The 15,125-nt window shown below is 47.0% G+C and overlaps 2 protein-coding genes across 2 annotated transcripts in view; both read left to right on the top strand.

The window, feature by feature from the left end:
- The window catches only part of LOC118239263, a 64,276-nt gene extending 57,076 nt beyond the window's left edge, over positions 1-7,200 (top strand). Inside the window, exons 2-6 of the mRNA XM_035448715.1 lie at positions 1,747-1,891; positions 1,980-3,252; positions 3,811-6,447; positions 6,611-6,756; positions 7,061-7,200. Of these exons, the coding sequence (XP_035304606.1) occupies positions 1,747-1,891; positions 1,980-3,252; positions 3,811-6,447; positions 6,611-6,756; positions 7,061-7,124 (4,265 nt within the window). The 3' untranslated portion in view covers positions 7,125-7,200. The remainder of the gene's footprint in view (positions 1-1,746; positions 1,892-1,979; positions 3,253-3,810; positions 6,448-6,610; positions 6,757-7,060) is intronic.
- A 143-nt stretch (positions 7,201-7,343) lies between these two features.
- On the top strand, positions 7,344-9,323 carry LOC113837150 (MLV-related proviral Env polyprotein-like). The gene has a single exon (XM_027430189.2). It carries the CDS (start codon positions 7,344-7,346, stop codon positions 9,321-9,323), a length of 1,980 nt encoding a protein of 659 aa, XP_027285990.1.
- Positions 9,324-15,125: the final 5,802 nt, after the last annotated feature.

The following is a 15,125-nucleotide window of genomic DNA, read 5'->3' as shown; positions in this document are numbered from 1 at the left end:
GTGTGTAACGCTGGAGATCAAACCCAGGTTTTCTTGTGCATTCTATGCAAGTGTTCAAAGCCTGAGGTACAGTCTCAGCTCTGTCTTGTCTTGTTTTTTCAATGTTCAAATTCAAACCAAACTTATTTCTATGTACAGTCTAATGCACATAAAAACATGCCATATCCTAATAGAAACACGTGCCTTTCAATTTGCTTTTTCAGTTAACATTTCTTAGACATCTGAAATTCATTTTAGTTGCAGATCTTACGGTATCTAAACATCCTTTTCTCGTTAGTGGGGCACTTGACATGATTCTGGCTGTTGAGTCCTCCTACGTTAACATCTCTCTGTATTCTCACCTCATAACGCCATTATCATAGTGAGTTGACACACAGCCGTCTCAGTGTGCATTCTTTTCTTTCTGTGCAACTGAAGGTTGAGCCTAGGGCCTTGCAGATGTTGAATAAGCACTCAGCTACTGAGCTACAGTCCCAATCCGAGATACACTATTTTATTTCATACTTTAGAGAAGGAATCACTCATTGCTATTACATTTTTTTTCTTCCACAACAAAATGTGTAAGGATGTTTAGGAGAACTGTGAAATGCTGTCCTCTGGACCTGGCATGGTCGTTGTGCACATCAACTCACAGTAGCTCTGGTTGCCTGCATGGGGCCTACACAAGATCAAGGCAGTCAACACTGTAACATGCTTAAGGCAGGCAGTCCTGAGGCCACACCCCTAATGCAAGAGCTATTGAAAAGCCGGTGGCTGCTGAGCAAAAGTCACTTTTATTTGTTGATATGGCTGGTGGTATCCTGCCCACACCCAATGATCAGCCCCATGGCCCATACACATATGGTCAATGTTGACTGGATTCAGGGGTTAGTGATACTACTACTGAAAGACCCCTGTCCCTTAGCCCTTTCTTTCTCAAGTTTGTCTCCTCTTCCTCCTGTCGGCGGCTTCCCCGATCCCCACCCCCGGTGGCCTTTCCCCGCCCGGCCCGAGAACGAGCACCGGGTGGGCTGGCACGAGGGCGAGCACCAGGTGGGTCAGCACGAGAACAAACACCGAGTGAGCCGGCCTGGAGCTCTGCCCCTGAGCCCCCGCCCCGCCCGAAGAGAAACACTCCGTCCCAAGGTCTCCGCCCCCAAGGTCAGCCATCAGGAAAGGGGGGGGAATTGAGTCTGCTGTACCAGACACCAGACCTTGAGAATATGCTGATCTGGAATGGCTCTGTGTCTCATTTGAACCATCCAATGGAAATGATTCTGTATTTCGCCTCATTTGAAAGACTCTGTGTTTCACCTCATTTGAATAACTCTGTACTTTGCCTCATTTGAATAACCCTGTATAGCGCCTCATATACATTGACCAATGGGAATAGCTCTGTATAATGCCTCATTAGAATTATCCAATCGAATCCCTGCTCCTAGCTTGCGCCTTTTTCCCTATATAAGGACCCCTTTCCCTTGGCTCGGGGCGCTTAGCCACACAGAAGCTAAGTCGCCCCGGGTACCCGCGTCTCCAATAAAGCCTCTTGTTTTTTGCATCCAGTTCGTGGCCTCGCTGATTCCTGGGTGTGTGGGTCTCCCTCTACGAAAGTACCTCTTCGGGGGTCTTTCATTTGGGGGCTCGTCCGGGATTAGAGACCCCCCTCAGGGACCACCGACCCACGTCTGGGAGGTAAGTGTTGTGCGGATCCGCTGTTTTGTCTTGTCTGGTCTGAGTCCGTCTTGTGAACTGCGCTTGCGTTTGTAGTATACAGCTGTGTACATTTGTATTTGGCGGATCCGAGAGGAGCTGACGAGCTCGGACTCCCGACCGCGGCTCCAGGAGACGTCCTGGTAGCGTTTGAAGCCCTCAGGGTGAGGGATTTGTATTTTGAACTTGGGAAGCCCTCAGGGTGAGGGATTTGTATTTTGAACTTGGGAAGCCCTCAGGGTGAGAGATTTGTACTTTGAACTTAGATCTATGACTGGACATTTTCCCAGTCTCTTTGGAGAAGGCCCTCGGCTTGAGGGATTTGCAATCTTTACTGGGGACGAGGAAGGAGGGCCCCCTTCCTCGACCCCCTCTCAATTCCTTCTGTCGACTCTCTGTCGAAACCGCGCTGCGAAAGTCTGTTCTGTGTTATTCGGTCTTTGTCTTGTAGCTGTCATTTGTGTCCTCCTAAGCCTAGAAACTATGGGGCAAACTGTCACCACTCCTTTGTCCCTAACACTCTCGCACTGGAGAGATGTACAGGAATATGCTCATAACCAATCTGTTAATGTGCGTAAACGCAAATGGATTACTCTTTGTTCTTCAGAATGGCCGACCTTTGACGTAGGCTGGCCGCGAGATGGTACCTTTAACCCCCAGACTATATTCCAGGTAAAAGAGAAGATTATGGATCCTGGACCACACGGGCATCCCGATCAAGTGGCTTATATCGTCACTTGGGAGGCTTTGGTTCAGGACCCCCCTCCCTGGGTACGTCCTTTCTTACATCCCAAGGGCCCCTCTCTCCTTCCCCCCTCTAACCGCTCCAACCGACCCATTCCTTCGGCCCCTACACCTCCCACTCCTTTGATTCCTCCCAACCCCCCTTCCCATTCCAACCTTTACCCTACCGTGGTGAAAGACACTAAGGCTAAAGAAAAGAAGACACCTAAGGTACTCCCCCCGGGAGAAGACCAGTTGGTTGATCTATTAACGGAGGAGCCCCCGCCATATCCGCCACTGCCGCCCCCACCAGAGGCAGAAGCGGACTCCGCCGCTGCCTTGGCGGAAGCGGCCCCTGACCCTTCACCAATGGCTTATCGACTGAGAGGTCGCAGGGAGCAGCCCGTTCCAGATTCAACCACTTTGCCCCTCCGAACTGGACTGAACGGCCAACCTCAGTATTGGCCATTCTCAGCCTTGGACCTCTATAACTGGAAAAATAATAATCCTTCTTTTTCTGCAGACCCCGTGAGGCTGACATCTCTCATAGAGTCGGTACTCACGACTCACCAACCCACCTGGGATGATTGTCAGCAGCTTTTGCAGGTCCTCTTAACCTCGGAGGAGAAACAGCGCGTGCTACTAGAAGCACGAAAAAATGTCCCAGGAGTAAACGGGCAGCCCACCCAGCTACCCAATGAAATTGATGCGGCTTGCCCTCTTGAAAGACCTGAATGGGATTTTACCACCGAAGCAGGTAGGACCCACCTGCGTCTCTATCGCCAGTTGCTGGTAGCGGGACTCCGGGGGGCAGGACGCAGACCCACTAATTTGGCCCAGGTGAAGCAGATAATACAGGGTGCGGAGGAATCACCTGCCGCTTTTCTAGAGAGATTGAAAGAAGCGTACAGGATGTATACTCCCTATAATCCGGAAGATCCAGGTCAGGCCACCAACGTTTCTATGTCCTTTATTTGGCAATCAGCCCCGGACATAAGAAACAAGCTTCAAAGGCTAGAAAATCTACAGGGATATACACTCCAAGATTTGTTGAAGGAAGCAGAACGTATTTTTAATAAGAGGGAAACACAGACAGAAAGAGAAGAACGTTGGAGGAAGGAAACCCAGGAGAGAGAGGAAAGACTAAGACAGGAAGCTGAGGAAAAAGAGGTTGCGAGAGACCGTAAGCGGAATAAAGAAATGAGCAGGTTATTGGCCACAGTAGTGACAGGCCAGAGACAGAATAGACAGAGGGATGACAGAAGGGGGCCCCACCTGGACAGGGACCAATGTGCTTACTGTAAAGAAAAAAGACATTGGGCAAGAGAATGCCCTAAGAACCCCTGGGCCAAGCTTCCACCGCCAAGGGTTTCTGACCTCCTGAACCTAGAAGATTAGAGGAGTCGGGGCCAGGAGCCCCCCCCTGAGCCCAGGATAACACTGCAAGTCGGGGGGCATCCGGTCACCTTCCTAGTCGATACAGGGGCACAACATTCCGTTCTGAATCGGTCACCCGGACCCCTGAGTCACCGGACTGCATGGGTACAGGGAGCTACAGGCGGAAAGCAGTACCATTGGACTACAAATCGGCAGCTCCAGCTCGCAACCGGTAAGGTTATGCATTCTTTCCTCCATGTGCCAGATTGCCCCTACCCCTTACTAGGACGGGACCTATTGACCAAATTAAAAGCTCAAATACACTTTGAGAGGTCAGAAGTCAAAGTCACAGGGCCAGAGGGAATTCCCCTTACCATCTTGACAATGTCCATAGAAGATGAATATAGACTCCATGAAAAGAGGACTAATTCGAACAATCAGGAAACCCTTGATCACTGGCTTGCGGAATTTCCCCAAGCCTGGGCTGAAACAGGAGGAATGGGCCTTGCCATTAACCAGGCCCCAATTATAGTAACCTTAAAAGCTGCCATCCTTCCTGCATCCGTCAGACAGTATCCAATGCCTAAAGAAGCCCGCGAAGGAATTTGGCCACATATTAAAAGGTTACTTGAACAAGGGATTCTGGTGCCCTGTAAATCTCCTTGGAATACACCCTTGCTACCCGTTAGGAAGCCGGGAACTAATGACTACCGGCCAGTGCAGGACCTGAGAGAAGTCAATAAAAGGATAGAGGACATACACCCTACTGTCCCCAACCCTTACAATTTGCTGAGTGGATTGCCACCTAACTATACCTGGTACACAGTCTTAGATCTTAAAGACGCTTTCTTCTGCCTCCGCCTGCATCCCACCAGCCAGCCTATATTTGCCTTTGAATGGCAGGACGCGGCCCTTGGAATCTCTGGGCAGCTGACTTGGACTAGGCTACCTCAAGGGTTTAAGAACAGCCCTACCCTTTTTGATGAAGCTTTACATCAGGACCTGGCAGAATTCCGGGTTAGGTACCCCACTCTAATCCTCTTACAATATGTAGATGACATTCTCCTGGCAGCCAAAACCAAAGGGGAATGCAAGGAAGGCACTCAAGCCCTCCTCCAGACTCTTGGGAGCCTAGGGTACCGGGCATCCGCCAAGAAGGCCCAGATATGTCAGAAACAGGTGACCTATTTAGGATACAAGATAAAGGATGGACGTCGATGGCTAACGGAAGCCCGTATGCGAGCCATCTTAGACATTCCCACCCCACAAAATCCCCGCCAACTGAGAGAATTCTTGGGAACGGCAGGCTTCTGCCGCCTATGGATCCCTGGGTTTGCCGAAATGGCGGCTCCCCTCTACCCCCTCACTCGGCCAGGGGTTGCTTTTAAATGGGAAGAGCCCCAAAAGAAAGCCTTCACCGACATCAAAAAGGCTCTCCTTGAATCACCAGCCCTGGGTCTACCGGACTTAGCTAAGCCATTTGAACTTTTTATAGATGAGAAAGAGGGCTATGCTAAGGGAGTCCTCACCCAAAAACTGGGGCCTTGGAGAAGGCCCACTGCATACCTCTCCAAGAAATTGGATCCTGTGGCATCGGGATGGCCACCCTGCCTTCGAATGATTGCCGCTATAGCCCTGCTGGTAAAAGATTCTCACAAGCTAACCTTGGGGCAGCCTTTGACCATACATGCCCCTCATGCAGTAGAGGCAGTCATCAGACAGCCTCCAGACAGATGGCTTACTAATGCCCGAATGACTCATTACCAGACTATGCTGTTAGACAAAGACCGGGTCCACTTCGGGCCTTTGGTGACTCTGAACCCAGCCACCCTGCTCCCCCTCCCTGGGGAGCCCGAGGCTCATGATTGCTTACAGGTATTGGCCGAGGCCCATGGAGCGAGATCCGACCTGACTGACCAGCCTCTACCTAGCCCGGACCACATCTGGTTCACGGATGGAAGCAGCTTTTTGCATCAAGGAGAACGAAGGGCGGGCGCGGCAGTCACCACAGAGAATCAGGTCGTCTGGGCCCAGGCACTCCCCCCTGGAACTTCCGCACAGAGGGCAGAACTCATAGCACTCACGCAGGCTCTAAAATTGGCAGAAGGTAAGAGGCTCACCGTGTATACAGACAGTCGTTATGCCTTCGCCACTGCCCATATACATGGAGAAATTTACAGACGGAGGGGGCTGCTTACCTCCGAAGGGAAAGACATTAAAAATAAGGAGGAAATCCTCGCTCTCTTAAGGGCTCTTCATCTGCCCGCTGCCTTAAGTATCATACATTGCCCTGGACACCAAAAAGGGGATTCTTTCGAAGCAAGGGGCAATCGAAGGGCAGACTTGGCTGCCCGAGAGGCGGCCCTGACCACAGACACCACTAACCTCCTGGCTCTAGAGCCCACCAACGACCATCCCTTCCCCTCATGGGACTATGAACAAAGAGACATCCAAACCCTAGAGAAATTGGGAGCCGCAAAGGAACCAAACGGGGATTGGACTTATGAAGGAAAGACTGTCATCCCCTACCGGGTAACCAAGTACCTAGTGACATTTTTACATAAGATGACACATCTGAGCTCCAAGAAGATGCGGGAGCTCCTCGAACGAGAAGAGGAATTCAATTTCCTTTTGGGGAAGAACGATATTCTAAAACAGGTAACTGAGCAATGTGATGCGTGCGCCCGAGTCAACGCATCCAGACTGAAGCTTCCTCCCGGGAACCGGGTCAGAGGCTACCGGCCCGGAACACATTGGGAGATAGATTTCACTGAGATTAAACCAGGAAAATATGGATACAAGTATCTATTAATTTTTGTAGACACCTTTTCAGGATGGGTTGAAGCCTTCCCTACTAAACATGAAACAGCCAAGATCGTTACTAAGAAATTGCTTGAAGAAATCTTTCCCCGTTATGGGATGCCTCAGGTATTGGGAACAGACAATGGGCCCGCCTTCGTCTCCCAGGTAAGTCAGTCAGTGGCCACCTTGTTGGGGATTGATTGGAAATTACATTGTGCTTATAGACCCCAAAGTTCAGGACAGGTAGAAAGGATGAATAGAACAATCAAGGAGACTTTAACAAAATTGTCGCTTGCAACTGGCACTAGAGACTGGGTCCTCCTACTCCCCCTAGCACTCTACCGCGCTCGTAATACCCCTGGACCACATGGGCTCACACCCTTTGAGATCCTGTATGGAGTACCTACTCCTATCATTAACTTTCTTGATCAAGATGTCTCAGATTTTGCTAACTCCCCTTCTCTCCAAGCTCATTTACAGGCCCTCCAACTAGTACAACGGGAGGTCTGGAAACCCCTTGCTCAAGCTTATAAAGACCAGAGGGACCATCCCACCATCCCCCATTCCTACCAGATCGGGGACACTGTTTGGGTCCGGCGTCACCAGGCCAAGAACCTTGAACCCCGCTGGAAGGGACCCTACATCGTTTTGCTTACCACTCCCACCGCACTCAAGGTAGACGGCATTGCAGCTTGGATACATGCTTCACATGTAAAGCCAGCCCGACCCACCGATTCAGCCACTGCATCAGAATGGACCGCACACCGCACTCAAAATCCTTTAAAGATAAGACTCTCTCGTACACCCTCCTGTTGATTGGTTGTCTGTTTACCCCCCATGTAGCAACTAACCCCCACAGGGTTTATAATATCACCTGGAAAATAGCCAATCTAGGGACCGGGGAAATAGCCAACCTCAGCACTTATATAGGGACTCTACATGATGGGTTCCCTCCTCTCTATGTCGACCTATGTGACTTAGTAGGGTCTGATTGGGATCCCTCTGACCAGGAACCATTCCCAGGGTACGGATGCCACCACCCTGGGGGAAGGATAGGAACAAGAAGCAAGGATTTTTATGTTTGCCCCGGCCATAAACCAACTCATGGCTGCGGGGGGCCGCAGGAAGGGTACTGTGCAAGATGGGGATGTGAAACCACAGGGGAGGCTTACTGGAAACCCTCTTCCTCTTGGGATTTCATCACTCTCAAACGGAGGGAGATCCCAGGGTACGCAGGGAAAGGACCATGGAGATGTGGGCAAAGAGCCTGCGGACCTTGTTATGATAGTGCCGGAGGGGGAGGTTTTCAAGGCGCCACCCCCGGAGGAAAATGCAACCCTCTCATCCTAAGGTTCACAGATGCTGGAAAAAGAACTACTTGGGATAGTCCTAAGGTCTGGGGACTCAGGCTGCACCGAGCAGGGAAAGATCCGGTGACTTTATTCTCCCTGTACAGACAAATTACTCCCCTAAGCCAACAATCAGTCGGGCCAAACATAGTAATAGCGGACCAGAGATCCCCAACCCATTTTCAAGTCCCTAAACCCCCTACCGTTCCTAAAGCTATCACTCCTACACCAGGTGCTGTCACCTTCTCCCCCACCCCAGATGCCCTAAACATCGAGATAACCAGAGACCCTCCAGGTACCAGAGATAGATTATTACAATTAATCCAAGGAGTTTACCAAGCCTTAAATTTTTCAGACCCCAACAAGACTCAGGAATGCTGGTTATGCCTAGTTTCCCGGCCCCCATATTATGAAGGCGTGGCAATACTGGGCAACTACTCCAACCAGACCTCAGCACCTACCAGTTGCGGAGCTGCTATGCAGCACAAGCTCACAATATCTGAGGTCTCAGGAAAGGGGCTATGCATAGGCAGGATTCCTTCCTCACATCAAGAATTATGTAACCAAGTAGAGCCATTATCTCAGGACAGCCGATACCTTGTTGCCCCTTATGGAACTTATTGGGCTTGCAGTACTGGGTTGACTCCCTGTGTCTCTACCACTGTTCTCAACACCACCATTGACTTTTGTATATTGATAGAACTTTGGCCCAAAGTCACATACCACCAACCTGAATATGTTTACAGCGTACTAGAGAAATCAACCCGATATAAGAGGGAGCCAATATCCTTTACCGTGGCCCTATTATTAGGAGGAATAACAGTGGGGGGCATAGCAGCCGGCATAGGGACCGGAACCGTTGCCCTACAGGGAATTAATCATTTTAAGCTTCTACAACAAGCCATGCACACGGATATCCAGGTCCTAGAAGAGTCAGTCAGTGCACTCGAGAAATCCTTAACATCACTCTCTGAGGTGGTCCTGCAAAACAGACGAGGATTAGATTTATTATTTTTACAGGAAGGGGGGCTATGTGCTGCCCTCAAGGAAGAATGCTGCTTTTATGCAGATCATACAGGAATAGTTAGGGATAGCATGGCCAAACTTAGGGAGAGGCTAAAACAGAGGCAACAGCTATTTGAGTCTCAACAAGGATGGTTCGAAGGATGGTTCGCTAAGTCCCCCTGGTTGACTACCCTTATATCCACGCTCATGGGACCTCTGGTTATTCTATTTTTGATCCTCATATTTGGTCCCTGCATTCTGAACAAACTGACTCAATTCATCAGAGAACGACTATCTGTTGTACAGGCCTTAGTCTTAACTCAACAATATCATCAGCTAAAGCAAATAGATCCAGAGTATCCAGAGACCTCTGAATGAAAGATTCCATTCAGTTACAAGAGAAATGGGGGAATGAAAGACCCCTGTCCCTTAGCCCTTTCTTTCTCAAGTTTGTCTCCTCTTCCTCCTGTCGGCGGCTTCCCCGATCCCCACCCCCGGTGGCCTTTCCCCGCCCGGCCCGAGAACAAGCACCGGGTGGGGCCGGCCCGAGAACAAGCACCGGGTGGGCCGGCCCGAGAATGAGCACCAGGTGGGCCAGCCCGAGAACGAGCACCGGGTGGGCTGGCACGAGGGCGAGCACCAGGTGGGTCAGCACGAGAACAAACACCGAGTGAGCCGGCCTGGAGCTCTGCCCCTGAGCCCCCGCCCGAAGAGAAACACTCCGTCCCAAGGTCTCCGCCCCCAAGGTCAGCCATCAGGAAAGGGGGGGGAATTGAGTCTGCTGTACCAGACACCAGACCTTGAGAATATGCTGATCTGGAATGGCTCTGTGTCTCATTTGAACCATCCAATGGAAATGATTCTGTATTTCGCCTCATTTGAAAGACTCTGTGTTTCACCTCATTTGAATAACTCTGTACTTTGCCTCATTTGAATAACCCTGTATAGCGCCTCATATACATTGACCAATGGGAATAGCTCTGTATAATGCCTCATTAGAATTATCCAATAGAATCCCTGCTCCTAGCTTGCGCCTTTTTCCCTATATAAGGACCCCTTTCCCTTGGCTCGGGGCGCTTAGCCACACAGAAGCTAAGTCGCCCCGGGTACCCGCGTCTCCAATAAAGCTTCTTGTTTTTTGCATCCAGTTCGTGGCCTCGCTGATTCCTGGGTGTGTGGGTCTCCCTCTACGAAAGTACCTCTTCGGGGGTCTTTCACTACTACTACTGGTAATAATAATTTTAAAAGGAAGACATGAAATCTTGAGGGAGGCAGATTGGGATGGCCCAGAAGGCAGCTGGAGGGAGGTAGTTGGGGTGGATATAATCAAAATACATTGCATACATGTATGACATTTTCAAAGAATAAGTTTTTTGTTTAATGTGCAACTCAAATCTCAAAAAAAAAAAAAAAACCAAAAACAAAACTATAGTGGGAACTAACTGAAGCAAACAGTTTTCACTCACAGAACCCAATAAAGGTTTGGCAGCTTCACTTTGAAAAAAGCGTCAAGGTAGTAAGACATAAATGGCAAAGAAAATGTGACTAGTCTTCTGGACTAGTCATCTGGCTTCCTTGTTGCTCTTATTTCCATATTGGGAATATGGCTGCTGGCAGCTTCAGTCCTGTTTGAAGGCCTCTGCCACCAGATAGAAGGAATCCTTGATTTTGTTTCTGGGCTCTCTTGAGCTTCCTGACAAAGGATGCCATGACTCAGCTTTTCCAGATCTGCATGACCAGGGAAAGCAGGGCAGCATCTTCAGCAGGGCCCTTGTTGATGAGTGTTGGAATGCATCAGTGGGTTTGCAAATTGTACACAAATTAGGTTGCGTTTATGGTTAGAGTTATGATTGGTGAAGTAACTGGACAGTGGAAAAATTTTCAATTTATAATTAGGTCAATGGATTCATGTTTGCTCATTTTAAAGATATATTAAGGGCGTCCTTTGAAGACTCTGTCTACACAAATGGTCCAAATGTTTGATGTACTGCCTATTTGAGTTTAATCAGTGTTTTGCAGCTGTGTAAGTTTGGTTTAAAGCTCAGGTCAGGCCTAGGTACATCCAGTAGACTTCCAGACTCAACCTAGCGTGATAGAGTATTGGAGAAAGGGTTGCTCTCTACAAATAAGACTGAAAAACAGGAAACGATATAAGAGAGGTCCTTTTGTTTTATCTTTTTACTCATTTTCATGCCACACAACAAACAAGAAAATCTATTTTGGCTCCACGTTAACCCCAAGACGACTGTGAATTTTGTTTCTACTTTCCATTTGTGACTTAAATATTTTCAATGATTATGTTTTATATGAAACTTTCCTGAGAGTCTATCTTTCTGTTTAGTATTGTGCTGTTTACATGATCAGTAGAATAAAAGGATAAAACAAAAGGACTGTTTCTCCATACTTAATCACACTTTGTCTTATGTAGAGAGTCACACACACACACACACACACACACACACACACACACACACACCTTTTCTATTGAAGTGAGCCAGTTTTTATTTCACCCTAAAGTAGGTTCAAAATCAAAATCCCCAAATGGCACATAAATTAGCATATGCTACACTTAGGGCAGTATTTCACAAGATGAGTTCATTGAGATATAGACTGTTACATTGACAACTAGACTGTAGGTCAGATGCATGAATGTGCTTAGCCACAAAGTTAGGTTTTGGGAATTTATATGATTTGTGAAATGTAAGGCCTTAAAGTTTAACGTTCCATTCCTGCAGAGTTCAGTTCTTACCTCTTAAGCTGAAATTGATCATTAAAGCACATACCATTTGTGACAGTTTTATTGCAGTTTAATCTACATGCAATAAACTGCATATGAACACAATCATAGGTTTGACTCATGTCATTTGTGAAACTGTGTCTCATTTGACAAAGTTCCCCACATCCCTCTTCCTCTGGTTGCTTTCTCCTCCAGGCAGCAGCTTCCTTGTTTCTGTCACCGCTAGGTACCGTTTTCTGAAGGTTTATACAAATGACGTCATCACTGCTTGTGTGTGTGTGTGTTTTTCTCTGCTTGTGTTCTTTTACTCTTCCTGTTCACCCTTGATTTTCATATTTCATGAGCTCATTCCTTCCCTTTTCTGAGCTTCATTCCACAGTGTAGACATACCTCAGCCCATTTCCCCCCTTTCCTCAAATTGTGTGCATTTGAACAACTCTGGTATCCACCTACTGTACAGGAAACTGCAGTAAGCTCATAGAAGTCCTGCACCAAAGTTCACTTTGTTTCTCTTGGGTAGCTACATAGGATTTCGATGACTGGGTTTGCAGGATATGTTTACGTTTTCAAGGAACTACTAGGTTGTGTCCCACAGTAGCCCACTTCTTCATGATTGGTTGGTTTATTCCTTATCTATTCCCTGCCTCTGGCAGTATTAGCCACTCCAGTCAGTCAGTGTGCATGATACCCCCTTGTGGTTCTACTCTGCAGCTCCCTCAGGATTACTGGCGTTAAGCATATTTTTCTGTGTTTTTAGACATCTTTCCAAGGGAGACTATAAATTAACCGTCACACACTTGGGGACTTGAAGCAACAGGAAGATTTCCTCACTGGGAATCTTCTGGAGGTAAGATGTCTGAAATGGTTTGGCTGATGTCAGTATGCCCTGGGCTGTTATCCTCCACAGGCTCTAGGACAGAATCAAAGTCCTTGCTTGGTCCAGCATGAAGAGCTGCCATCTTCCCTTGGCTTATGTTTGCATTCTTATGTCTTCAGTGCCAGAGGTGGGACATCCATTATGGCTGACTCTTTCTTTGTCACATGATTTTTATTCTTGTCTCAGATCTCCCTCTGCCTGCCTGTTACACTGAACATGTGATCACTGTTAAGGCACTCAGGTGGCTTGATCCAACTGTCTTTCAGTCCTCATAACATCGTAATTTAGGATGTTATGCATTTTAGAAGCTGTCACTCCATTCATGTTCTTTAATATAGAATGAAGATATCTGACTCTTTTGGTTTGCATGATTGTGAGCTTAAATGATCATGGAGTATCAAGTGTGGTTTTAAAATCATGGGAAAAGAAGGTTCTCGTCAGCTAATACCAAAACCAATAGCTCATGTCTTTTAAAAGAAAGCTTTGTTTTTATTTTTACTTATGTGTATGAGTGTGTATCTCTGCGTGGGTATATGCTCGGGAATGTAGATCTCCTTAGAGGCCAGAGGCCTCAGTTCACCTGGCTTTAGAGTTATAGGTGGTTGGCACTGCCACTATGGATGCTGGGAACTGCCCGTGGGCCCTCTGCAAGAGCAGCAGGCTGGTGGGAAGCCGCTCTCCGTGCAGTTTTTACTGCTTCCCTTTATTTGATTTCTATCAGCTGCTTGTGGCTGTAGCATGTTTCAGTTACTCCCCTGTTCTCAGACTTAAGAAAAACAGTTATAAAGCCAAGGCTTCTCAGTCTGAACAAGACTGACTTTTATTTAATCATAAATTCAAATTTGTAACGTATTTACAGAAACCAAGCTGTATCTTTTCAGCCTTTAGCTTATTTTTGGAGTTAAGGATTTGCTAGCTTGGGAGTCTCTTTTCTGCTACTTTTACAATTTTGTAAAAAATAAAACAGTGAATATTTGAGATAGGTGGCCAGAAATGTACATCCAATACAGCTCAATGACCCATTGTTGAGGAAGTCTTTTCATAATCTGATGCTGATTTGGTTTGCACACATACTTCGGAGACCCTCAAGAAACTAAGATCACACATTTTTTTTACTTGGCTAAAAACAATGGCGTGTTTGTTCTACCCAGCTTTGCTAGAGTTTCTTAGCTGCTTTCAGGGCAAATAGTGTGAATCAGTGTGTTGTTGGGGTTGATAGTATGTGATGATTTAACCCTCGGAACTGGAGCCCTGTGTCTTTTGGCTAGACTCCAAGTCACTGTAAGATACACATAGGGCATACTTTGTCTTTACGGAAATCATGAAAAGATGGAAATTTCAAGCTCTGTGCTACCTGCTCCAAAATAATAAACTGCCCTATCTGTTATGCGGCCTGTAAAGTCACCCAATGCTTCTTTTAAAACTAAATTAGGAATGTGCCCTGCCCATGGATGTCTGCATGAATGTGTGGGATCTGTGTACTGTGGTTGCACGTATTTAAGAAGTGGATTTTCAGAGAGAACTAGCCACGTTTGCACAAGAGATTTACATCTGATTTTATGTAGATAATCTGTCCTGGCCCCCATTTTGCCTCTCTGTCACTGTCACTCATGTTCTCAAAGTCATGTAGTAGAACGACAGCCTCAGATCTAGTATAGAGCCTTCACTTTTTGTTAGAAGTTGGAGACAGACTAGATGTAGTAAATCTGAAGATTAATGATGTTCCTGAAGCATTTTTGAAAGAATCTTGGGGCTGCTTCTTCAACAAGTGGCCTAAAAGAGAGTACTCACTGGGAGACAATCTGAGAGACTGGGAAGCACACAAAGCCCTCCTAGCCAGTCACTGCCATGGAAATAAGGGTTCCAAAGATTTAAATAGAGTATTTAACTAGGTTCTTCTATCTAAAGTACATTGAGCTGAAGCAGGCTTTCTTGGACTGACTGCCAGCTCCCAAATCATGACACAGAGACTTATTTCTAATTATGAATGCTTGGCCTTATCTTATACTTGTCCCACTAAGTCTTGTAACTTATATTAACCTGTTTCTCTACATTAATATAAGTTTTGCCTCTGGGATTTTTACTTTCCTTTCATTCTGCATGTCTGGCTGTCTGGCAGCTGCCTGGTTAGCTGCCTCTTGGCATCTCTCTGTCTTTCTCCCTTGTTCTTCCCCCATCAGCCTAGATTACTTCTCTTACTTATTCTCTCTGCTCACCAGTCCCAGCTATCCCTCTACTGCCCAGATATTGGCTGTTTTAGCTTTTTATTAGACCAGTTAGGTACCTTAGACAGGCAAGGTAAAACAGCAATTCATCTTTATATAATTAAACAAATGCAACATAAACAAGTGTAACACACCTTTACATAGTTAGTGATATTCCACAGTATAAACAAATGTAACACACCTTTACATAGTTAAAGTGATATTCCACAGCATAAACAAATGTAACACACCTTTACATAGTTGAAGTAATATTCCACAACACTGAGCAGTCTGGTTAATGAAACAGTTCCATAATAGTCACTGAATTTTCAGTGGAGAGAAAGTGAGAGAATGAGAGGCAT

Source organism: Cricetulus griseus, chromosome 8, assembly GCF_003668045.3.
Source record: "Cricetulus griseus strain 17A/GY chromosome 8, alternate assembly CriGri-PICRH-1.0, whole genome shotgun sequence".
Taxonomy (NCBI): domain Eukaryota; kingdom Metazoa; phylum Chordata; class Mammalia; order Rodentia; family Cricetidae; genus Cricetulus; species Cricetulus griseus.
This window is presented reverse-complemented; position numbering and strand designations above follow the sequence as displayed.

Excerpts from the sequence above, each read along its gene's own strand:
- LOC113837150 (XM_027430189.2), top strand. The coding sequence starts at position 7,344 with ATGGACCGCACACCGCACTCAAAATCCTTTAAAGATAAGACTCTCTCG.